Consider the following 25,604-nt stretch of genomic DNA (forward strand, 5'->3'; position numbering starts at 1 on the left):
GCTCCTAGTCATTCGAGTGCATATTACATATTTAGTCATCAGGAATTTGAGCACAGAACAGTTATTTTTAAGTAACTTTTAGGGCAAAGCATGGCCTTCTCTGAAGCCTCTACGTTCCTGGAAAGTAAAGCATCTCCAGGGAAGTAGTCTCGGTAAAATGCTATATAACCCTTTTAGGCTTTTCCAAAAGCATTTTCTCATCGTTCCTGGGAGGCCCTTGGGAGGTCCGTGGCATCGCGGCTGTGCGGGAGGAGCAAGGCTTGGCTCCCATCCTCCGAGCCAGTCAGACACTCCGGTTCTTTGCGTAAAATAGAGGAGAAATCATTCATCTGGGTTCTTTTTTGATTGTTTCCCCTCCTCCCCCTGGAAATGAAGCCGCGTTACAACAGCTTCCTTGACAGCCCCAAAATTTTTGATTAAATCAGCCACCAGCCCCACACAGCTCCCAGACCTTTGCGGGAGGCCACCCCACAGTCCGTGAGCCACTGTCCCTCTGGGGGAAGGAGAAAGAAAAACCTGTTTGGTTAGAGGCTCTGCTTTTAGGGGATGGAGGGGAAATGCTGGTGTTGAACAGAAAACCATCGGTTAAATCTAATTCCGCAAACGTTGTTGCAATTGTCTGGGTACAAACCAATCCGTTTAATGCCACCTTGAAATGGGCACGATCGGCGTGCTGAAAATTGCTTGAAAGTGTAACACTTGACTACTGCCACATTTGTGTTGTCCTCATTGTTTTTCAAATTAATACCTTGTCATTGTTGCAGTAGGTGTTAAGAAATGTTACTGGCTTCCCAAGGGCCAAGCACTGGCCCTTTGCTTGATAATTGTTTGCTTTGTATTAAAAAACTCCCTTCCCACTGCTTTCCAAACTGTCCTCATTTTCACCCTGGAAATTACACAGATGTGTTAACTAACTTCAATTTACAGCGGCTGACAATCGTATCTTGCAGAGAAATGATACTCTGTGATCTGAGGTAAATCATAGTAATGGAAACTAATGACACTAGTTATTAACAAACTTACAATGTGCCATGGAAATTTAAGATTTTGTGGCAGCTCTTGTAATGACTCATGTTACAGTATTTTAATGGGTTTCCTTTGAGGTAAGTTTGATTCCAATATATCAAGCAATGTGAACTCAAACAAGATTTTTTTTTTTTCTGAAGTAATTTCCCTTCCACCTGCTTCAGTTCTCATTTTCTTTAAGGAAATGCTGTTGTCCCCAAAGTCTTGCACGCTTGTAGTTTGCTGTTTAAAAGCAGTTAAATTCTGCAGAGAGCCCGTAGAGATGTGACAGCGCGGGGAAGCTTCCTGTGGTTTAGCAGCAGCTTAAACGTTCACGTAGACATATGTTCCCTGACTTACCATTTACCCAATTTATTCTTAAGAGCAGCACTAAAGGTGAGCTAATGTCAGGGGCCTAAACAGGAAAAGAGAGGTGATTTTGGCATGCCTCCTGCAACACCAGCTGCTTTCCGCACACGTCCTCACACCGTAGAAGAAGAACCAAGAGCCCAGCTCTGGCCGTTAGCTGTCTACCCACAGAAACCAGAGGGTTTGCATAGAGAAGATGACCCAAGAGAACAACAAATCCCCATCCCAGCTTGCTGGTTCACTCGTTAGGTCAACAGCACCAAAGGTAGCAAGACAACTTCCCGGCATCGGTATGTCGAGGAGGACCTTTATTCCTCCGACCGGCTTCGCTCTAGGCAAAAGAAGAGAAAGAGCAAGTGTCTTTGCGTGATCTTGTGCTGCGCGCAGTATTTTGCTGGGCAAAGCAGCAGGACTCGGTGTCTGTCAGGTAAGAAAAGGGCGAACTGCAGGAGGACAGCAGGAGATGGAGGAGAAGGAAAAGCAGCGACAAGGCTACACAGAGGAGCTGCCCCCTCCACTGCTATTCACGTTTCTCTCTCTCTTCTTCTTCTCTCCCCCATGCAGAAGCCGGGGATGGATGTTGCTGATGCCTATGTGACATTTGTCCGCCACTCTCAGGATGTCCTGCGTGATAAGGTCAATGAGGAGATGTATATAGAAAGGTTATTTGATGTAAGTAAATGCCTTCTCCTCCTTGGACACCAAGCAGGAGAGACCCAAAATGTGACAAAATAAGACAGGAGGATAAGTCACATTTTGAGAAAATTTATTGGTTATAGCTTTAAAAAATAAATAAATCTTTCCTTTCTTTCTGACTAAGGCTCGTATCTGCTCTCTGCCTGCTTTAAATCTCTACTCTAGTCTACTGTGTCTTGGTCTGTCTGTGCGTGGATTTTAAGGGAACAGCATCTTCTAAGAGAGCCCTTTACTATGTTTAAGCTTGTGGAAAATCTCTCTCTGTAACAGAACATCTTGGTCATTGTTCTCACTGTTAAAATTTGAGCCGGGTTTTTGGCAGATGCGCTTGCTAAGGGCCATCTCTTCCGCACATTCTGCAGTGTGTTTCATTGACGAGCACTCCAAAACTGACAGTGAATTAAGTGCACTAAATTTTAATTTTACAAGCTAACCAAAACAGAGCTGATTAGGAATAGACTTCCGTATTTCAGGAGGACCATGTTGTGGTGTCTGACACCAAAGGTAAAGTCGAGACGTGGTCTCCTTGATGAAGCTGGCATGGTAGGAACTGACCCAGATGCTCAGAGCTATTTTTCTGTTGCGCAAGATAAATTCATTGGACTGTAAGAGAACAGTGACCTGTGATGCCCGTTTGTTTTGGATTTGTATGCATGTTAACCGATATCTCTGTTTCTGTTGCTCTTGTTGCGTTACAGCCTTTCTGTCCTCGTAGCTGTTCTATAGCGAAGGTTTTCTGTTGACGGCCAGCCTGTAGCATTAGTGTTTCAGTCTCCTTTAGGGTATTTGTCCATATATCGATTTCTGTTTGAAGCGGCTTCTGTTCCTACTTTCCTTCCTTTCATCTCTCAGCAGTGCCATTTCTCAGTCTCCCGGCTCTGGAACTGTAACAACCTTCCTCGCTTTCTTTACTCGCTCGTTTGCTTCCTCAGTGTGCAGGGAAAGCTGCTTTTTTTCCCAACCAGCCTCCTCCTTCACTCGATACCTCTCTTTCTGCGCATTACCTGTCCCTTAGAAACCTCTTCCTCCTTTACAATTCCCACTCTTTCTTTCCCCCATCCCTAATCAGATTAAAATGGAACTTATCTCTCATGTCAAATGTTTTATCACATTATATCAAGTGGCATGAATTAGAGTCAAATAATCTTACTGTGTACATCTACTAGCATGACCCATATCCACTGAGAATGCCTCATTCATGCGCGGAGCACAGCAGTGCCTCCTCCGGGCGCCGCGCGGGCTCGCTCCGGGGAGAGTTTGCAGCGCAGAGCACCAGACGCAAATCACCCATCAAGCAGGCATGGGGAGAAAAAACAAAACATAAAACAAAAGACTGTCGCTTCCATCTGCAGCGGGCCTGCGAGTGCATTGCTCGTTTGTGTTGAAATTTATTCCATGAGCAGTTAAATTTCCAGAGCTCATCGGGACTGTTCTTTTCAATGCCCACACTGCCTTTCCCTCATCCTTTCCCTATGAATCACAGTTGGTGTGTTTGTACCCTTTGGGCCATTATTTCCAATTTTCAAAAGGCTGTAATTAGCACAAATATTGGTTTCAGATTGATCCGCTCATACTTAGTTTTACCAAGCCATATTTTAAACAAATTAACAGTTGACATGAAGAAAAAAAAAAAAGAAAAAAATAAAAAAGGAGCAGCTACCTTGGTGGCAAGCAAAAACTGCAAACCCTTTCTTTCCCTCCCTGCTTTCCTCAAGTCTCCCTGGTCTGTGTGCAGTATAATAATCCAGAGTTGGGCTTTTACATTGCTCCGCCTGTTTTGATCCACGCCAGCTGCAGGCAGGAGCCACGGCGTGTGGGAACTGTTCCCATTCCCGTTCCCATTCCCATTCCCATTCCCGTTCCCGTTCCCCATGCTGGCGGGGCGGCGTTGGGACCCAGTACCGGCAGCATGTTCACACGTGTCTCGCGTACGGGAGCGTGCGCCCGCGAGCAGGGCGACCTGCGGGGCCCTTGGGTCGCGAGGAGGGAAGGGGACGTGCCGAGCCCCGGCCACCCAAAATCAGGAGCTATGTTTTGAGCGGTCATGTATGGTCTTTGCCTGGCTGCAGCCGCAGAAGCTAAATGCCCCTGAGGTCAGTTCTCGGCTGAGGTGCTGCTGGCAGGGTTTATGAGTACACGGGGGTCACCTGGACCCAGACCCTGTTTAAATTGGTGCTGTGTCCATCTGCATTTTGGTAAGGACAGGAGCAAATGCTTAACGGTGTTGTCCTGAGCTCGATCTCAGCCCTTTGCCCCCCTCACCTAACACGGAAAAGCAGCGCGGCCACGGTGTGTTTAAGCTCTTTTGGTCTCTGCAGTGGTGGTCGTGTTTTCCAAGGATGCTTGAGGTGCTAGCTGCCTTTTTAATATGAAAGAGAAGAGGGACAATCAAAAATGGTCTTTATGACGCTGAATTCGACTTGGGCCGGACTTTGTTCTCGCTTCCCCCGGCGTGGCAGAGGAGCAATCCTCTTAGCTGCAGTTTCTCCAGGCAATGAGATTATTAACACTTTGGAGGCCAGCTCCTGCGCTGGCTTCGTGCAGCCATGCTGGTTTACCCCAGCCAAAAGCTTAGTCCAGTTTTAGGATGTTATATGTTAATACGTGCGGCAATGGCAGGTAAAGAGCTTAAATCTGCCTGCAGGCAGTTCCTCTGCTCTCACGGGATTGCACTAGAGACACTCACAATATAGGGCTAAATCCCCTTTCTGTGCAGTCAGGAAAAGACTCTTATTTTTTTGCTGTGAGTAGTGCACGAGCAGAGTTGCACAGGGCAAGGTTCCCTGTCGCATGTTCGGTGGTGTGTGCAGCTCCCAGGATGTTCCTAATCCCCACATTTCTCCGCAGTCCTGCCCAGCGTTTCCACTCCTTTCCCCTTTGTTTCCTCCCAGGAGCAGAGGCTGCAGAGTGCGTTAGGCCATCCCCCACACAGAAGCTGGGTTAATACGTCTTTTTTTGGTATTTGCCATGGTTTCTTAGCTCAGAAAGCATCTCTCTTCCCCTGCATTGCGTGCCCTGCTCCCACCTGCACGAGACCCAGCGGTGGTCTTTGGGAGATACGGGTGTTTGTGGAATATTGGTGTAATATTTCTGTGTGGTCTGTGTGTTAATCCTCTCAATTCTGCAAATTAGCCGGGGGGGGCAGGGAAGGAAGGGGGTTCCCCCCCTGAAACAGAGTCATCTTAATTTTAAAAATCTATATTCTTGGGATCACGGAGCGAACAGATTGATGGTGGAGTTCTGCTGGTAATCAAAACCTAACTAGCTTTTTGCCAGTGCTGTTTACTGCAGGGTAACATGACTTATTTGCTTGACCTGGCTCACTAATTTGATAACATTTAAAGCTAAAACACTGTAATAAGGCCCGTTGGTAGAGAGCAGTGGTAACAGAAGAGTTTCAGAATAGCACCACAGCGTCCGCTCCCTGCGTTCCTGCGCGTGGCTGAGTGCTTTAGGTTTTAAACCGCTGTGATGCTCTGCACGCAACGTAGAAGTGTCGCAAACCCCGTGTAGCGCCTGGCGGAAAGTAAAATTTTATCACTTTTTCCCGGGAAAGGGGGCAGAGTTGACATGCAGAATGTGACTGTTTATAGGAACGATGAGGCAGAGGCAGGCGGGTGTATCTTAAACACGGGAAAATACTTGCAGAGTGATCTCAAGTCTTCAGACCAATCCTGCCAAATTCAGGTCCCCTTTGGCTCAGGACACTCAGAATTTTGTAGGATCAAAGGTTATAAATCCGTAATTTTGTATGAAGGCAGTGGGAGTTTTACTTGTAAGGGTTATGCTCTTTGGTGGAAGTTATTTATACATATTTGTACGTGTGTATATCTTTACACACACCCTTAGATAGTCACAGTATAGGTTTTGACCCGTCAGAACATATGTGATCCAGCAAGTCTATGATTGACTAGTAGACAGTGTGAATGCCAACCTTTCTTCCTCATAAATTGGTAAACAGTAATGTAAAACATAGCGAGAATATTTCCTCCCCAGCCACAGGCGAGTAGCACGTACACAAAAGGGCACTGAACGTCGAGTGAGCTCCCCGAGATCCTGCGAATTCCAGCATCCTGATGCAGTCCTTAAATAGCGCAGATGGCATTTTTCTCTCTGATGATTAATTCAATATCTTACCGAAAAAAACAAAAACATGCTTTTGATATGAGAGATCAAAACACCAAGAGAAGCTCCTAAGATTGCGAGGACCTAAAAAAAAAATTAATTTATTTTTTTCCTCCTTGTACTTCTTGAAGACACCAGCCTGAGTAGAAGATAAGGATTAAAACAGATGTGCTTAGTGCTAGTTCATCTGCTTAAATCTAGCAGTCTCTGAGATCAGTGATTAAAAAGCCATCTCTAACTTTGATGAAATCCACTGCAATAGTAATACTGTGTCTCTGATCGCTTTCTTACGGGCCTCATGTCTGCCTAAACCGGACATAGAAAACATTTCACTGGAGATGATACATGGATTATATGGGTCAATTATACACTTAATCTGCCTTCTGGGGATTAAATGTGCATAGATTGACCCTGCGTATTTGGCTTGTCCTTGGCAGTTATCAGATCAGGAAGGTTGCCTTTACCAAAAAGTCTGGTAAGAACTTAATCACGCAGTGATACAGCCCGCTGAGGTGGCAGCAGTCACCGTGCTTTTTGCAGAAGGCAGTTTTACCACTTCACTGTCACTGTGTATGTTCGCCTTCCTCGAAGGTCTGTGTCACAGCCGGGATACCAGACGGAGTCTTTTCTCCTGAAATAAGAAAGCGAACCCCTTCGTCTCTGCAAGACGGAGGCGGTTTTTTTGCCTTGACGGCAGGGTGGGATGGTTTGGGGTCCGGGCGGGCGTAGCGGGGAGCACGATGGGAGAGACCGGGGCTTTGCTCTGCCCTGTGCCGTCCTTGGTGCAGAGGGACGGTCACTCCAGGTCCTCTCCAGGCAGCGAAGGAGAAGCCATGGCTCAAGCGTTAGAGGAGCCAGCATCTCCTTCCCAGTGCCCTCAGGGAGGCAGGAGCCCTTGGCTGGGGCTCTGGCGCCGGGTCCCATCCCTCGGGCTCAGCTCAGTTGGGTTTTTAGAAAGCCCGGGCGATATCCCAGGGCTGATGTTGCAGCTGGTGGATTTTTGTTGCCGTTCCCCAGCCCAGAGCCCAGCAGGAGGGCTGAGGACATGGCTCGGGACTGTCCTTGTATTTCCCAAGGTGGCTGCCCTCGCTGGTAACTGACTTCTGAGTATCAGGGATATCGAGTAACAAGGATGCAGGGCGCTGTGCGAGTCTCGGACTTCAGGAAAATCCTTCTACAAATTTCCACAAACCTGACTGAGCACTTCTCACTGGTTTACTGGAGGATCCACAGGCAGCTCAGCATATGTTTCAGTACCTACTGATTTGGAACCTGCTATCACACCTGAGTGTACAGAAAGTATTACAAAACACAGACTGACAGCTATACCAGTTAATTCAGCAAGTCCTCTGCAGCCACTTAGGCATTAGCTTATTCTTAAAAATCGAAGCTTTCGACTTCAGTGGGGTTACCCACTTGAATTTTGGCAGCTCCTTCAAGGCGTGCTCGCAGGATCGTGGCATTTCTTGCTAGAGTGTAAGCCTATCACAGGCACAATCAAATGCCAAAAGAGAGCCCTTCTCACCCTCCCTTCTCCTTCCCCTCCTCGAACCCAAAAGCCTGGTCGTGAGTCAGTGGAGCTACTCACTGTGAGTTAGAATTACTCACAGGAGGACGGGTTGCAGGATCAGGGGAAGAACGGATATCAGACTGTGCACTGGGCTCCCATCTAATATCTGCTCGCAGCCGCACTCACCGCTTTCTCTGAGACAGACAACAACCTGTTTCCCTCCTACACAGCTAGACTGCTCATTAGGGCACTAACTCTCTCCCACTCCCATCCTGATATGGCCTCCACTGAGCTATTTCTTCTGCGTTGTTTTTTGCTTTTTTTTTTTTTTCTTTTTCCCCCCTCTCCCCCCTTCCCGAGTGAGTTCTGAAATGAAGACAATTAGGCAGATTGATCTCAAGGAAGTGCAGCTTGCTTTTTTTTTTTTTATCCCCCTCCCCGTGCATCTTTGGGAGAGCCGGAGCAGCACAGCTTTTGCTGCAGAGGCTGCCGCAGCCCTTGGCTGGTTCGGCAGGACTCCGACCCGGACCCCTAGTCAGTCCCGCTGTGGGCAGGGACCTTTGCTGGGAGAAAAATAAAACTGTGATGGCGTTTATCCATATATCTTCTAGGAAGGGACAAATTTTCCCTGTCCCGATGGGGCACAGTGTGCACCGTCCTTCCGCAGCCTCTTCCCACGTGCCTGCTCGGAGCCGCGCAGGAGTGGGGAGAGGACCTTCGCACGGACATCACTCACCGGAGCCATCCCTTGTCCTTTTTTACTGCCATACATGAGCTTCACACAGTAGCAAGCGTGCAGTCGTGCATGGCCTCCCACCTCTCCTGCATTCCCCTTAGCAAGGTTTCTTTGCTGAAGTGCTCATTTAAGTAGGCTCCATTTAATTTATTTTAGGGAGAGCCTTAATAAAATAAGTCCTAGATCTGTCACTGGATTTTACATGCTCGTAAGGGGTTTTTTTCCCTCCTAAATGTCTTTATCAGAACAGCTTTTCATGTTCCAGTAGACATTTGGTTGAAGACAGTTAATTTGATTTCTTTTCCAGAGGAGATTTTCCATTAATCGTTCTAAGAAGGCAGACTGATTGCTCCGTTACGTTAAGGTCAGCGTGGGCTCGCTAACATCATCCACACAGTGCTTTTGAGCGTCGGAGATGTTTGTTTTAGGGCAGACACTGTGTGAAAGATCGTTTATTTCCCGGTAGACATGAGTAGCCGAGGTAGGTTTTGGGGAAGAGATGCCATCGTGCTGTATTGCGGGCAGCGAGGCATCCTCCATCCGGAGAGAGCCTTTTTCCGAGCAGCCTCTCCTCTCCTGGACCGGGAGCTGCCTGTGCACAGGAACTGCGTACGAGTCGCATAGTGCGCTCTGAGCTGAAGCTGCCTTCCAGCTTCGTTTAGGAGTCCTTAGCTAATTGGCGCTCCAGTCTTGTGGGTCATCAGGACCTGAAGGTGCTGGATTTCCCCGCCAACCCCAACCCGCGCGGATGCCAGCGGAGGCTGGGGGGTGCGAGGAGCGTGGGAAGGGCCGGGACGCCCCGGCGCACGCAGATGTGCGGAGCTGACCCCCCCCCAGCACCCCGGGGCCACTGCTGCCGGGCAGCTTCGCTCCCTCCCTCCGGGCTGCGCAAAGGGCCTTTGCCCAAAGAAACTCACAGTGGGCGCAGGGGTGAGCCGACGGCCCCTGCGCGGACAATGACAAATTGTCTGATTTCCAGCAGCGCCTTCAATCCCTCTTTTCCTTTTTCTCCCCCTGCAATCCAGCCCCACACAATCGCTGCCGTTGCCCGCGCCAGCCGGCGGTGCGTGCGAGATTAGCTGTCCCAGGTCACTTCATTTCTCTTGATCTGCGACTCTTTCCTTTCCCGGTGCTCTTTTAAACCTCACCCCCCGTGTATGATATCAGCATTCAAAAATGCTGAGCGGGACTCGGGCAGGGAGTGCGTTTTCCCCAGTGTGTAACCCCAGGAATGATACAGGGGAGCTGCTCCTTCCCGCGTTCGGGACTGAGATGCCCTGGCAGCCTCTAGCTACTTTCTTTTGAATTTGCAGGCTATAAAAGAGCCAGCTAAAGTCTGTCGACTTCGTGACAGCTTTCAATTCAGTCTGATAACAAATATAATTAAAGTATTCCATAGGACGCATTATGGTATTGCATCTTATTGAGCACCTTTGCATCCAGTGACACCATCACTGCCTTGCACTAACAGGGCCCTGGAATGGGGACGGGGAAAAAAGCAGCGCGCTGTGTGGATATTGTGTTTTACTAAGCTGCTTTATATAGAAACTGAGATTGTAACATGTCAACTTCATTTCTTTTTTTTGAAAAATGGAAATAAGCAGAGAATATTTCATAGGTTAAAAAAAGTATTTGAGAACAAGCATCCATACAGAAGTGGGTTTGTGTGTGCGTGCGTGTGTGTGCGCGCCTTTATAATTTTTTATGCAGAAGCTTTTTCACGTAGGAGAACCGTGGTCTGCAAAATCCTGCAAAGCAGCAGGTTTTTTTGGGGGGGGTTACTTGGCGGTTCCCAGCAAGCGCTGTGCACTTTGCTGAGGTGTAGCTACAGCGAAGGGAGAGAGGCTCCAGCACCCAGAGCCAACCTGGTGGTGCACCCAGGGCGCCGTGGGGAGCTCAGTCCCCTGCCGGCAGGTACGAGGGATGCCGTGTACCAGCACACCCTGCCCAGGCAGGGTCTGCCAGCTCAGGGCCGCGCGTAGCCAGGACAGGCTGAAAGGCAGTGTCTTCTGCAGATGTATAGCGCTGTGCCCGAGGATTGGGGCTGTCCTGTCTCAGAGAGGAAAGGAGGCACCCACTGCGGCTCTCAACCTGCAGGTTTAAGCGTGGGGTGTCCCTGGTTTGATGATGTTGTGAATGAGAGAGAATTTAGAGGTGCTGCCGGGACCGATGTCGGTGGGTTTCTTTCCCAGATCACCGTGAGCATCGGCTGCCGCATCCCCCCCGCACCCTGCCGCAGATAAATAGCGGTTCCCACGCAGGTCTCCCTCGCAATTTTCGGTGCTGGACCAGCACATGGATGGAGAGGTTTGCCCCGGTCTGAGCAAGTGTAGCCGCACGTGGCTGGGTTTTTTTAGGAGGTGGTCAGTGCATGGGCTGGCACAGGAGTTTGCTCACAGCAAACCCCAGCGTGCTGAGACCGGGGCATCCCCGGCTGGAGGAGGAGGAGAGCCAACATAGCAGTAGCTCTTTCAACGAGATCATCCCCAGGGGAGGAAGCTCAGGGAGACACTGGCGTGTCCTGCCTGTGGCTCGTCCCCAGAGCCACCCTGCCCTCAGCTCTGCCAGGGGTGTGAGTATGTGGCTTTTGCCTAGGCAGAGATTTTGGCATCCGGCTAGCAGGGCCGACCACCCTGATGTACAGCTTGGGAAGGGGTGAGTAAGTACAAGCTGTTGTATCCCCCACAGCAGAGTTCTTCCTCCTCCAGTGAAGGTGCAGGAACATCTGCAGGTCCCTTTCTGCCTCTTGTCTGGCTGTGTACCTGCGGTGGGAAACTTTTGCTTGTGTGAGGAGAGCGCAGGGATTGCCTGCAAAGCCACTGATGGGCAGAGTAAACAGACCTTCACCCTCTGCGGTGCGTGGATTGCAGCTGCACAACCACGTGTAGGTGTTAACTGGTTTTGTGCAGCACAGAAAGCAGAGAGTGTTAGAGATGATGTTCTTGGATATCTATTTGCTGGGAACCTTAGCCCCACTGGCACGAAAGATGTCGATCCTCCTTTACCTCCTCCAAAAGGAGTAAAATTAAGGGCGGAGAGAAATTTGCAGAGTGCAGGATGAGTCGTGCCCCTTTGGTGAGCGAGGAATTTGTGCGATCCCACCAGCACAGGCAGAAAACGTACCCACAAGGAGCCCCGCGCCTCTCCCTCCCATTAACACCCGTGGCACCGACCTGCCGAGCCCCGTCAGGTCCGACTTCCAGCCAATTAAGGGTGAGGCGCCAGCCTGAGCGCACCCTGGTGCCGAGATCCCCAAACAGTGGGTGATCGCAGGTACCATATGTACTGCAAAAAAGCGTGCGGCACTTCAATGCGCCGTGGTCTGCGTTTCAGCTCTCATTCTGAATTCTCTTCCCTGCTTGAAGGCAGAGCACTTACGCGATTCAAAGGTTTTTTTGTGGTTTATTTTTGGGAAGAGAAAAGGTGGTGGTGGGGGGAGATAATGTAATTCGGTGATGCCATTTGCATCCTAGACAGATGATGAGTCGCTCTGGCTAGCAGCTTAACCCTATTATGCAACGCTGGGACTGTGACTTTATCAAATAATAATACAAATTATTTTAATATCGAGCCCCTTTGACTTTGTAAATTCCTCGTGTAGCTACGTTGTCAGTGTGAATGAAATTTCATAGTTAAGGAATATAAAATAGAGTAAAAGGCATGCAGAAACCACAGCACCGGGGTGGATGTTAAAGAATACACTGCGTGTACTTGCAGTGATAGCGTTATAGCGATACGAAAAATCCCAGTGCAGCCGTTTATTTCAGTAATAGCTCAGTGCGAGTGTGACCTGAGAGACTCTAGACAGATTCACGAGGCTTTGATAGAATAAAGTAATATAATTCAAGGAAAAAAAAAAGAAAAAGACCCTGGGGTCTCAGAAGATTTTTCTTAAATTGTTAGCACTTTACTAGATCTCTAGAATTTAATGTAGAGTTTAATAGAGAGGTTTAATTTGGAAAATGAGGGGCATGTTGCCTCTTGTGAGGACTGCTTGCCCGGGCGTAGGCAGAGCCACAGCACGGCTGATGGAGGATTTGCTCGTACAGGCAAGAGGCAAATGTAGAGTCCAGAGTTTGGCAAAGAGTTCACCTATCCCAAACACTTCCGATTTGTGCGCTCTGCTTCCGAACATCCCAAGCCGGAGACCCCACGGAGAAGTTAAATTAGCACGCTGCAATCTGTTACCTAAACTTTGATTTTTTTTCTGAAAGAGAAGATACTTTCAAAAGTGTGTGAATTTGAGGGAGAATTACCTTTCTAACAGCAAACTGAGGGCTGCCCAGACCCCTCGCGGTGCTTTGCTGTTGTGTGCTCCGTAGAGCTGCACCAAAAGACCTACTTTTGATGTCGACTTTTGCATAACTAACGAGAGTGTACACACTTAAAGAATTGCGTGCACTAGAAAAGCTACCTAATGATCGGACAGTATTATTATCTGGCATGCGGCGGCGTAGCGGGACGATAACTATTTATTTACTCTTTGTGGATAATGTTCTGTTATTTTCTAGTCTTTGGCAATAGCAAGAGAGCATCTGATATATACAATATTGGTGTGTATCCAATTGTTTGTGAACATCCCAAGTTTTGAAACATGGTTGTGAGAGAGGAATATAAGCTTAAGCTTGAAAGGCTAAAAAGCAGAAAGCCCCACACGTAAATGCTATTATGCACTTAATGAGGCAGGGTTTAAAAAAAAAAAAAATCAGCCACACAAGTTGGTTTTATCAAAGAAAATGTATAAATAACAACCAGTGATTCAAACTGCCTCACAAAGGGAAAAGCAGGGACGGGAAGCTAGCACTTCACTCGTGGCATTCAGATAATAGTATTTACTACACTAATCTTTTGGACTTAGCAATTGACAATCAATATATTATTATCAACAAGCGTTAACACAAACAAAAAGCTTCCATTTCTTTTTTAACCGTGTTCCCCTAAGTAATTAAAACCGGACAGCTCTCCCTCTAGTACAAATTAGAGTTAAAATCATATTAAATATTTGTTCTACGGGAAAACAAAAGTGTCAGCTTGTGCTACCGGGTTTGGCTGCCTTTTTTTTTTCTTTTTTTTCTTTTTTTTTTTTTTTTACACACAGAGGGGAAAAAAAAAATACCAGCTACTCAAAGTTAAAATAAAGTCTCTCTCCCTCCCTCCCCGTCTCCCAAGACTACTGTCTATAACATGTTGTTCCTTATAGAAAGTGGGATATGGTGGCATTTGCTTGATTAACTTGCTCGACAAAAGTGACAGCTGCTGTGGGTGCATGTAGCTAAGCTGCACAGCGCAGTTCCGCCTTTGTACATCTGTCAGCAAAAAAGGAGGAATAAAGAGTGAAAAGAGACAAATTGGTCCCAAAAGGCAATCCATTCAACTCAGGAGGTTTGCTCTATTCAAGCACTCGCTGGGAATCTCAAGTGCTAGGTAGCTTATTCAATTTCATTCATTCTTTAGAATGAGCCCACAAGTGTTTAATTTCTTATTCTGTTGAATAAAAAGGGGGAGCGCTTTTTTTTTTTTTTTTATTGGAAGCATTAATTGTAAGACTAGCTGATCAATGCCTGTGATATTAACTCATTGCTTATTTTCTGGTTAGCTGTGTGCTCTTAGATCTGCAGCCGTTAAACTTCATTTCTGTAACGTGGGCAATGTCACACCAATTTCTCTGCTTCCAGGCGTGCTCGGAGGTGCAATATGCGGTCCCCTGAGCCTTGGCCCCCGCAAGGCTTGGGGGAATGGGCCAAATCCTCAGCAGGTGTAAATCGAGAGAGTGGCTGGTTTATTATTGATGCCACCCGTGGCCATGGCCAGGACACAACTGAGCCAGATGCTCTTTGCCTGTGGGGCTGAGCCCCTGACGCCGCTGCAGGTTTGGCCCTCTGCGCCGGAGGAGGTTTTGTAGCTCAAAATGCTGAGCTGCCTTTGGATGGCTCTGCTGGTCCCTCAGCGAACGGCAGGGAAGGGGGAGCCCGAAAGCGGGGCGTTGTGGAGTGATACCCAGCCAGAGGATGGGTTTTGTTGAGTAGTGGGAAGAGAAGTTGGTGAACGCGTGGGATGAAGATTGCTGCGCAGGCAGGTCCCTGCTCACCATCCAGAAAATGTATGCTTGCAGGGCAGAGATGTGCTTCTTCCTTCTTCATCATGTGGCAGGTCTGTCCCCATCTCTTCATCAACACTGGGGACCCGAGCTATCTCTCCACTCTTCTCGGCTGTGCCACATCCTCCTCTGGGGCCACCACCGTGTATCAGCTCAAGAGTTTCAGACAAACGTGTGTCACCAAGGCTCTGTCCCCACTATTTCCTCACCCTCCCAGCTATGGGTCAGCCTGGGGGATGGCATGTCACCTTCTGCAGCAAACAAAGCGCGGGATCAAACTGGGATTGCCTATGCTGCCATGTACGTTCAGGCTTGCTGAGAACCTCTCTTTTTATTTTTTGAAGAAAAGAGTAGGAAACTGCATTGGCCATGGGGCTCTGTGCTTCATGCTTACTGTCTTTACCAAGTTTTTGTAATTGCAAAGACCACCTGGGATCAACAGCAAAAGAAACATTGAAGGAAGGTGGAGAGGAACACCATGGTGGCCACAGAAGACCAGAGGGACAAGAGTGGCCGTTCTGGCAGCCTGGTTGCAGGCTGTGTGTACAAACGTGGCTGCATGTGCGTACGGGGCGCTCCATGGGCAAAGGCAGGAGCAGGCGCTGGTCCCATGGGCAGGCAGCCTTCATCAGAAGAGCTCCTGCTCCCATTCACCCAGCAAGTCCATGCAACGCTGGCAGCTGCCTGAGCAGAGGTGGTCCCTGGAAAGCGCAGTCCTGAGCCGCTGTGGCTGCATCCCCACCTTCCCTGCGGAGACAACACCTGCCAAGGGGAGGTGGCTGCCGTGGATGCATGTGACAATGCCGAATACCAAATTTGATCTCAAGAGCCACCCAGGGTGGGGATGGACATGGCCCTGTTGGCTGCCACGTACTGTCAGCAGTGGTGAATCAGCACAGTCCCGCTGTGCTTCCCACCAGCTGAGCTCCTGGCCCATTGGACGGTGATGCAAAGACTAGATACAAAGAGTCGGTAATTTTTTAATTTTTTTTTTTTTTTTTTTTTTTTCCTGTGGCTGATCAAGTCACTTTGAGAGAGGGCTGTTGCCTGAGAGCAGGTTCTGTTTTCCTTTGGGAAATAAGACTCACAGTCAGCCTGTTCCTCTCTCCCTTCCCACTTCTGTGGTCCCCTCACTCCGTGCCGGCTGGGGGATGCTGCGGAGGCGGCCGCCCTGCACCCAGTCCCTCACCTTTGAAACACCTTGAATTCAAGGCTTCATTTCAAAGCTGCCTTTCAGCATTTCAAAACAAGTCCGTGTCCCGGACAAAGAGCGGGAGCCAGCCGGCGTTCGGAGCCTCCTTGTGCAGTGTGTGTCACAGTTTTAAATAGATTTGCCCTGCTTGGATTGGTTCTGGTTGGAAAGCGAGTAGTGAAATGAGAGGTCATAGGGGAGAGTTACTATGGTAATTGAGTAGTATCACCAGTAGTTTTGCTCTTATGAGCATTAAAGCACATAATAATAGACAAACAACAGTGGTTAAAGCAAGCAGGTAGGATTACTATGTTCTTTTGTCAGAAGTATATAATGTCTTGTAGTCAGTTTTAAAGACTTCTCAACCCCCAAATCCACCCAGCAGTCACCTGCTGAGTAATTTTGTATGCCTAATCTCTAGCCCTTAACTACAAGCTTTCTGCTAATTTGAGGCAAATGGGTATTTTTGACACTAAATAGGGCAGTAAAGAATCCCTGACCTAGAAAAACTCCATTCCAAGGCACTGAGAGCAGAAAAATATTCTTTCAGCATCCTTGTGAGACCTTTGGAATGACATAAAATAGCTTTGACTAAACTACGCTGCAGCCTTCGATTAATGGTTTGCAGAAACTTGCTGAACATCCCTACTACAACTTCCCCCATAAAACTTGTCACTTCAGATTGCCATCAGCCACCACAACAATAATCATTTCATGCCTATTGCTAATTGCAAGCACAGCTGAGGCTCAGCGGGGTGCTCTTGCACAGTCCCAGGCCTTTATACCAGCCTCAATCTGTTGTATGGCACTTGTTCACACACAAAAAAACTACCAGTAAAGGCAGAAAGAGGCAGAGTCACAGGTTTCTTGTAATCCCTCTGCTACCCTGCTGACAACCCAGCCCTATAAGCATTCCTGGTTTTGTCCCACTCTTTACAAAAGCTGAAGTGACCTTAAGCTACTAGTATGTAAGCTTTTGAATGAAGAATACAGCTCCTTCAGGTGCCTTAAGAAGCAGTGTTGCATCTGGTTTACGAGATTCTGTTTGCAGCACCCCTGGGGTGAGCTGTGGCTTCCTGTAACATGTAAAATATGAGTGTGAACTCAAGGTTCATGGCAAGGAACAGGAGGTCATGCTTCCATTCAGCTCACACCAAAGAAGACGGGGGTTTGCAGATGTTCCTGGGTATGTGTAATGACACCACCTCCCGGAAAGCGCAGGAACCCAGCACAGGGCTTTTTTTTTTTTTTTTTTTTTTTTTTTGATGAAATGTGCCACACTCAGTGTGTTACTTGCAGATTTATTCATATCAATTTTTGCAATTTATGTATTCAGAGACAAACTTGCTATTTCAGCAACTTATTGATCATGCTTTTGCATTCAAAAAAAAAAAAAAAAAAGGCTGGAGGGGAGGAGGAAGCTTCTTGTTTGAGCTAGTTGGGGTGTTGCATGGGCAGCTGTGGAAGCCCACCCCTTGGCATGCTGCAGCTCCTCTAATGCCAGTCCAGGAGCATCCCGGCCAGCCCAAGGCTACCACCTGGCAACGAGGGTTGCTTTGAAAGATAGACAGGGAACAGGAAAACTAACCTTAAAGAGGGATTAAATTCTTGGTCATGCAAATACGGTATCTACTTGCTGTTGTTGGGTTCTCATAGCATCTAAAGAGCGTCTGTTTGCATTTCCTCTGCTGTTAGCCAGGTCACACCACGCAGGCTGTGGCATGCCTCCACGGGAGCCCTCATCCTTTCCTTGTGAATGTCCCAGTGGATGTGTAACATCCACCACGCATCCACCAGGATGCACCCTGCACAGCTGCCCGTCACCCCGTGTCCCCAGACTGAGTGTAAATTGTCCTCTGAGTGATGGACAGGGATGCCAGCTAGCATCAGTAACGTGTGTGTGCAGCAGCAAGTTATATGTGCAGTTGGGTATGTGGACCTGGGAGCATCAATGAGGTCTACTCATTCTTCACAACCAGGTGGGAGGAGTTTTGAGTGTAGCTGGCCCTGGGGCTCCAGAAATGTTCCTGAAATGTGTTGCGGCCCCATGGCAAAGCCTCGAAGTTCAGCATTTGGGCTGTGCCCTCTGCGCCTCGCGTATGGGGACAAGCCGCAGGGCTGGAGCTGGCGCCTCGAGGAGCCCCGCATCCCCAGCGTGCTCCCCGCTGCCCTTCGGGGAACGGCAGCCCCGCACGGAGGGAGCGAGGTGGCCGGTGTCCCGACAGGACCACACTGCGCTCTTTTGTCTGAAATCATCACGTTTCCGTTTTGGAGCATTTGGCTTTGTTGTTGTTTTTTTAATAATATAATCATATGCAAATGTTATCTTCTTTGGTAGGTTAGTCATGAATCAGAGGGCTTGTGCGTCTTATAGCACATCAACACTAGTGATAGCTAAAGGGAACATTTAATTTATGGGCTAACTTATTTTTATGAATATGCAGGGCTTAAATTCAGCAGTTGGTGTGTGCTCTATGAAGTGACGTGACGGTTTTGTGTATCAAGATCAATGAATTAGACTTTGTCTTGTTCTCATAAAGCAGAAAGTCTTTGGAGTAACTTAGCTTTGAGAAAGAGAGCTCCTTTCATGCAGCCGAGCAATACGCCTGGCTGAGCCCTTGTCAGCCAGTGCTCAAGAGGAGAACCGTACAATTTGGATTTGGCTCGGCGGAGTTTGCGTCTCCCCAGAATCCAGCCTGTTGGAGTGCCTTCCAGAAACACAGCAAAATGTTTAATTTAGCTAATCTGAAGGTCTCGCAGCAGCAAAGTCACCTTCCCAATAACTTTGAGGCAGAGGTTATCATTTCTGGTTTGGATCCGTACAGCTGTGTAGGTGTGTGTGGCACAGGACAAACAGAAATGGCAGGACCTGGCCCCAACGGGGACTTCTCCTCGGATATAGAGGTGACATAAACACCCAGCAGATCATCTTGTGGAAGATGAGAGGCAGCAGTGGAAGGGAGAGGATGAGCATATGTAACATAGGGTCGCTTCGTTCCTCCGTGGGTTTTGATTTAGAGAGGTGGTGGAAGGAGGTGTTTGGGTGACCTGGGCGTCCATGTGCCAGCACAACCCTGGGTCACAGCTAGTGTCACTCACGAGCATGATTCATTAAGCATGTCGATTGCAAAAAATGTTACATTATAAACATTAACGATTTCTCTCTGTTTTGCCCGCGTGGGCCCACAGCATTACAAGGGAACCCAGGCAGATTCCCCCAGTGACAGCAGTCGCATTGTGCCACCCCCCCAAGATGGATGCTGTGTCCTGAGAGGTTTTCCCAGCACCCACGGGCAGCCGGGACTCTCTGGAGGATATCCAGGGATGCTCTGACCTCTCAGACTAGTCTGAGGGATTGGAAGGTATAAAGACCCACCAGACCTTACCATCTGTTCTTTTGGTTGGGCCTACACCAGCTAACCAGGGTGCTTCACTCACAGTTCAACCCAAGTTCTGACGCCAGGACCTCAAGTGCCCACTAACAGTAGCTGAGCTTGATTTCTGCTACAGAGAAAGCCCCTGCTTTCCTGCCGGAATTAGTTTCATTCGAGCTCTTAGCTCCTGCCAGGTCTCCATCCTGGAGATGTAGGGCCAGCAGGAACCCCTGCCACAAGTTGCACAAGGTCTAGGCATCGAGCAAGAGATCACCACATGCCATTTCTTTGGTGCCTCTTCCATCCCTTTATTTCCTTCATTTTATTAAGTAGTGGTGTAGAAATAGAAGTATGGGAACATCTTCATTGAAGTGGGGGAAAAAACCCTTCCCCGTGCAGCTTGACTAACCTCTGCTCTCTGCTCCTGGTGAAGGATGGCAGCTCCTGGGTGCATCACCGCATGGTTCAACGTGTGTGGAGCCCACATTTTTTTTTGTGCTGCTGGGCTGGTTTGGCTCGGACTCCATTGTTGGCTTTGGTCAGCCTTGTGCCAGCTCACACACTTGGCTCGTGGGTGCTCCAGGACAGCGGTGCCCGCGGGCGCTGGTGCTGCCAACTGAGCCCCACGCAGGGACAGGTTACAGTGCCGGAGCCGCAGCACCAGCCGCACTCTGCCCGCAGCCACGCGCTGCCACCTCGCACGGGGTTGGAGGCCACTGGTTTGCGATTGCAGAATACTCAGTTGTCTTCATTTGCCGGCAGCTTCAGCAACAAAGGGACGAGGGCGGGTTTCTGCGTCAGAGCCCCCTGCCCGAAGGGGCAGTGGCGGGAGGCAGAACCGCCCAAGTTAGACTGGTGCGAGGGTTTAGCTGGGAGGGAGCAGCGTTTCAGCCTAACCTGCATGGCGCTTGATCAGTATTTTTATAAACTGGTAGGGTATTATTATTTTTTTTTTCCCTTTAACTGGTTCTAGATTAATTGCAGCGGGTCTGCAGGGTAGGTTTTGCTCCATGTGTAAGAGAGATTGTGAGGCGGAAGGTACACAGAGAGGCGTGATGGGTTTCTGTCCACAGACCGCTTTGCAATCGCCCCTTGTGCTGAGTGCCGTGGGGAGATTTTTGTGATTCCCCCCCACCTCCCCCATCCCCTTGCCACAACCCCTGCTTTTCCTTCTCTCGAGGGCTCACTGCTCGTCTGCGTGGCGTCAGACGTGCAATGCCAGCCCTGCGTGAGCAGGGCGCTGATCCCACCGAAGCCTTCCCGCGCTGCGGGGCAGGCAGGCTGCTGCCACACAGCTGCAAGCCTTTTTTTTCACCGACAAGCAGCAAAATTTCAGCCCCTGGAGGGGCCCAGTGAGTTCAGCAGCTTGAAACGAGCTCATTTGTTTGCTGCTTTTCCATCTTCCATACTTGTGAGAGTGAAACCAAAGCATTTCCCGCGCAGCCCGTAGGTGCTCACACCAGCATCCTCACCCGCAGCCAAACCTTGTCCCGCACGAGCCTCCCCTCCGCTCGCCGTCAGGCAACCAGACTTGCCCCCGCGGCTGGTTATGTTTGAATTTCAAGCCGGTAAGTAGCTCGAGTGTGGGTCTGACACACTTAAAGGCAGGACTGTGCTCTCAGTGGGGCGGGGAACGGGTTAAAAAAAATGGATCGGGCCAAACGCACACCGCTGCTGGCGAGTCCCGTCAACGGCAAAATCAGATTACAAAAACCCTGCGGTGGTGCTGGTGGCCGTTACCCCTCCTAAGAAGTTTGTTGCTGTTGTTATTAAAATTTAAAAGCTCGTGCATGGAAATTCTGTGTGAAAGAGGGTGCCTGCGTCCCCCTCTAAGTCTGTCATGTCCCAGGAAGGCCTTGGCGGCTGGTGGGAAGGGTCCGTGCTGGCTGTAGGGGGGGTGCAGCCCGTGTTACTCGGGGCACAGCGCGCAGCCCTAACGTGGTGGCTGGAGAAGTCCTGTCTCTCTTGCAGCAATGGTACACCAGCTCGATGAATGTTGTCTGCACCTGGCTGACGGACCGCATGGACCTGCAGCTTCACATTTACCAACTGAAAACTCTCATTAGGATAGTAAAGGTAATTGTCCGATGTGTTTTCGATACCGTTGTGCTGTCGGAAGGAGCGTGTGTGTGTGCCTGCATGTGTGCGGCGTGTTCTCTTAGGCAAATTGTTGCCGGCAAATAAACTGACCCATTCATTAAAATTCTGTAAAATTAAGATACTTGTGTGTAGGGCATGTAGCGAAGCATAAACAGGAACTTGAAATGCATACAGGTGCAAAATACAGGTGCGCAAATAAGAACAAAGTAACCGCTTCCATGAAAAAAAGGAAAATCTATTGCAATTTGACCCTGCCTGTATAATAAGCACACCAAAATTAGCCTTTTTGTGGACAAACCCGTTGATCACACCAATGAACTCCAGTGTTAAAATGGGTTAAATCAAACCAAAAGTTTTTAACACTGTTTTACTAGAAAACATTTAAGCCCAGCTATGGCTTGTGATTATTGTCAGAATGCAAATGAGGATTGTTCTCATAGTTAATTGAAGTTGTTTCTTTTACAATGGGTGTATATAATCAACTCTAAGAGATCACAAAGGTGAGATAACATACCCCGAAAGTAACATTTTTTTTTCCTTGAGTGCACGTGTATATGTGTGTGTGTGTGCGTGCCTTGGACTATTGATAATTATTTCAGTGTGAAATCGCAGTGGTTTACATGAAATAATAAGATCACAGAAGGGGGTAAATATATTTTTGATCATTTTAGGTTCTATCTAATGCTTCTTGGTCTAGTATTTTATAATGTTTATGGTCTTGTGTGCAGTGAACACACTGAAGGCATGAATAAATTAAAAGTGAAATGTATTAAATGTGCTTTACATAACTGAAAACAACAGGCACAGGCAAATTATTTCTACTTGTCAGCTAGCTGAGGAAAGCTTTCTTCCTTGTGCTTTATTTATACCAATATTACATTCAGAAGCAGCTACAACAAACCCAATGACTTTCTGAAATAGCAGAACAGTAAATAGTTTCCACGCAGAGCACAGCGGAATTAAATGAACTATGAGGCCAGAGTTTTATCTCACACTGGAGAAGTTTTTAAACATAAATTCAAATGAGAGATATTAATTGTAATAACAAGGGAAATATAGCTAACTATGGAAATACAACCCCAGTTTCAGAATTAGGTGAAGAAAGAGAGATTTAAAAAACACATGCCATGTGCTTATGTTTATACATCAACAATTTTCCCCGGTATCCTGGACTTAGCTTATTTAATCCCAATACTGTAGGTGGGATTATTTAATACAGAGCATTCTGGGAATGTGTAATCAAGTCTACAGTTACGGGCAATAAGCATTCTGCTGCGTGAAGAAAAATAACTAACGTTACAGGCAGATGAATGCATCCAGGAGCAAGGAAAGTTAGTTGGGGCAGAGCCCCCATCTGTTGTTTCGATGTCTTTTTAGACCCCCAACCTACCATACACAAGGGTGCCCTGAGCAGCCCCCAGTACATCCTGCTTTGAAGCCTTTATCAGCCGCACGGCCCGGCCACCCTGCAAAGGCAGGGCTGGAGTCGCAGAGCTGTGATTTCTTGCTCAGGGCACCCTAAAGGGACGTCTGCCACAGCAAAGCGGTGGCCGGCAGAGACACCCACCCTCCCCCATGGCCTCTGTGCTGCCCGGGGCAATGCCAGATGCCTGCGGGGCTGGGATTTCCCTGGCGCCCCAGCCTCTTCCATTAGTGGCCCCAAACTCCAGGCATGGGGACACAAGCTGAGTCCCGCGGTGAGCAGGGGAGCCGGTGTCGGCCCTGACCCCTGTGCTGTCTCCTCCTCCCTCCGTGCCTCTCTCCACTTATAGAAAACATACCGGGATTTCCGATTGCAAGGCGTGCTGGACTCCACCTTGAACAGCAAAACCTACGAGACCATCCGGAACCGGCTGACGGTAGAGGAGGCCACGGCGTCGGTCAGCGAAGGCGGAGGGCTCCAGGGGATCACCATGAAGGACAGCGATGAGGAAGACGAAGAGGACGACTGAGGAAGCTGGCCTGGAGGACCGGCTGGGGGTCGCCTGGTATCCGTGCATGTACCTCGTCTGTAACTCAGTTAGCCACATTAGGAATTTTTATGTCAGCTCTAAATGCCCATGAGAAGTTTACCAATACAAATGCCATGTTAGCTGTGTGGTAATAAGATTAGCACCTCTCTTTGATTCGTCGGTTTCCTAATTTCATATCTATATGTTCATAAGCAATATGGAGCACCATTGTTTAATACTGTTAATGGAAAAACTACATAGAAAACATGCTAGGTGTGTCCCTGTTATAATTAAAGTTTAAACAATGCTTCATTAATGTACTGTATATACATTGATGGTAAATTGTTGTGAAGATGAGTGAATCGAGTCCTTTCATTTCTTTGTTTCTCTTCTGTGGACGCCAACTGCTTAAAACTAATAAAAAAACAGCTTTGTTTTTAAAAGAAGAACGAGGCAATTACAAATGATTTTTTTGTTCTCTCTGTTCATTTAAAAACCAGAAAACAAACAAACCCAGACAGCCGTTTGAATCACTCTGCATCCTTGTTAATGTACCAGGCTCTTCCCTTCAATATGCAGTTAACTCCATAGAGGCTACATCCCAAAGGATTAGTCATTCTAATTGCCACACCAGATTAATCCTATCATTATGGATATATCATGCCACATTACAAGTCCAAAGCAGTTGTTTTATGTTGACGTTTGCTCCTCTAAATGTTACATTTTTGTTTAAATTTCAAATAACCGTGTATGTACAAAGACAACTTTAATTACAATCTTAGACTATACAAATGTGTTTATAATAATATATTGAATATTTATTTCGGTAGATTGTAACCATAATTTACAATTCCTCTGTTTCACAATGGTTTTTATATATGTCATGTACATTGCATTTTGACCAGTAACTGCATGTCCATCAGTCCCCCCTCCAGAGCTTTTACTTTCTGTGTAAAATAGTGATCCATCTTGCTTTTTTTGCCTTATACAAGCCGACAGTTGTAAAAGTGTGAGAACTGTGGCTTCTCAATAAATAACTATTCAGATGTCCTAAGAATAAATTACGGAGTCTTTTTATGTCTGCCTTAGAAAAAAAAAAAATTACAAGCTGAGATGTAAGAGCCCCCACCTCTCAGAATAAAGGCATTTTCTTTTCTCATGGGTGTTTTTACAGTTTATTAATTAAGAAGGTGGTTTCCTGATTTGCTCCCAAAGGTCAGGGTGGGACCAGATTGACTGTTTCCCAGGTACAAGGCATTGCTGCTGTCACCCCTGCAGTTTTTTCTGCCGTTATCTGCTCTCTACATCCTATGATGTGTCCCTGGATGTCTAATTGACGGTCTGCTCTGGTACAGTCCCTGTTGTTACATGGTGATCAGCCTTGCCCAACACTTACCTTCCACCAAAAGGCTTCAGTTTGTATTTTAACTTCTCCCAGAGCCGCCACTTGCAGCAGCCTTCAGGGCACGTACAAACACATGGCAGGGGCAGACCCCTAGCTGAAATTAAAAAGCAGGCTGGTTTGACGGAAAGCACGCTAGGTTGGGAGTTTTCTGAGAGATTTTACAGTCACTCCCTCCCAGCAGCCAACTGAAACCAAAAATGACTCCTGGTTTGTCCGGTTTCAGTCATTTGAGAGAGACACAGAAGAGCTGAGTTCCTTCACCCCCAAGCACAGCAACCTGTTGCCACCCTGGGGAACAAGGAAAAGCGTTCAACACCCACAAATAAAAGATGGGCAAATGTTGGAAAAATGTCCAGCCTGGAGGAACCTGCCTGACATAACGAACCGTTAAACTAAACCATCTTCCAGTGCCCAAGAGCCAAGAACCACTCCCTGAACTTATGGGAGGAGGAGACCTCAGGGAACAGCCTGTGAATGGGGTGTTGAGTCCCAAATGGGGCTGGGATAGTGATGGAGCCTGGAGAACATTCACCTGCAATGGTGCATTTTTGGGTCCCTTCCCTCTGTGGCAGAGTTTAGCACCTGGCTCTGGAGATGGTCTCCAGCCCTGTCTGGATGACCATATCCTACACATTCCACACCCACCTACCCGTGGTGACCTGCGTACGCCATCTTCCTTGGAACAGGAACATTAGCGGGGTCTTTAAGACTGGGTGGTAGGCATGCACATTTATCACCATTTATGTGTTGATAAGCCATTTGATGCACTAGGATAGACAAGTTTTGAAACCTGACTGTAGCCCAGCAGACCACTTCTTGGTTTTTGTCTTGCTCCATGATGCTGGTAGAGGGAAGCATTACCAGGAAAAGCCACGTCTCGGGACTTAGGCAGGAACGTGGCCTTGTGGCCACTGACACAGGAAGCTCTTCCCCCTTCTCACTCGCCCTCCAGCTGTTCAAATACTTGGTGCTAAATCCCCAGAAGAACTGAGGTAGCAGTAAAGTGTTTAAGACACACTGAGTCCACCAAAACTAGTTCAGGT

General features: G+C 48.1%; 1 protein-coding gene across 1 annotated transcript in view; it reads left to right on the plus strand.

The window, feature by feature from the left end:
- The window catches only part of CADPS (Ca++-dependent secretion activator), a 200,043-nt gene extending 175,728 nt beyond the window's left edge, over positions 1 to 24,315 (plus strand). Inside the window, exons 28-30 of the mRNA XM_009883625.1 lie at positions 1,939 to 2,046; positions 21,076 to 21,180; positions 22,977 to 24,315. Coding sequence (XP_009881927.1) covers positions 1,939 to 2,046; positions 21,076 to 21,180; positions 22,977 to 23,156 — 393 coding nt within the window. The 3' untranslated portion in view covers positions 23,157 to 24,315. The remainder of the gene's footprint in view (positions 1 to 1,938; positions 2,047 to 21,075; positions 21,181 to 22,976) is intronic.
- The last annotated feature ends 1,289 nt before the right edge of the window (positions 24,316 to 25,604 follow it).

Source organism: Charadrius vociferus, unplaced genomic scaffold, assembly GCF_000708025.1.
Source record: "Charadrius vociferus isolate BGI_N301 unplaced genomic scaffold, ASM70802v2 scaffold324, whole genome shotgun sequence".
NCBI lineage: Eukaryota > Metazoa > Chordata > Aves > Charadriiformes > Charadriidae > Charadrius > Charadrius vociferus.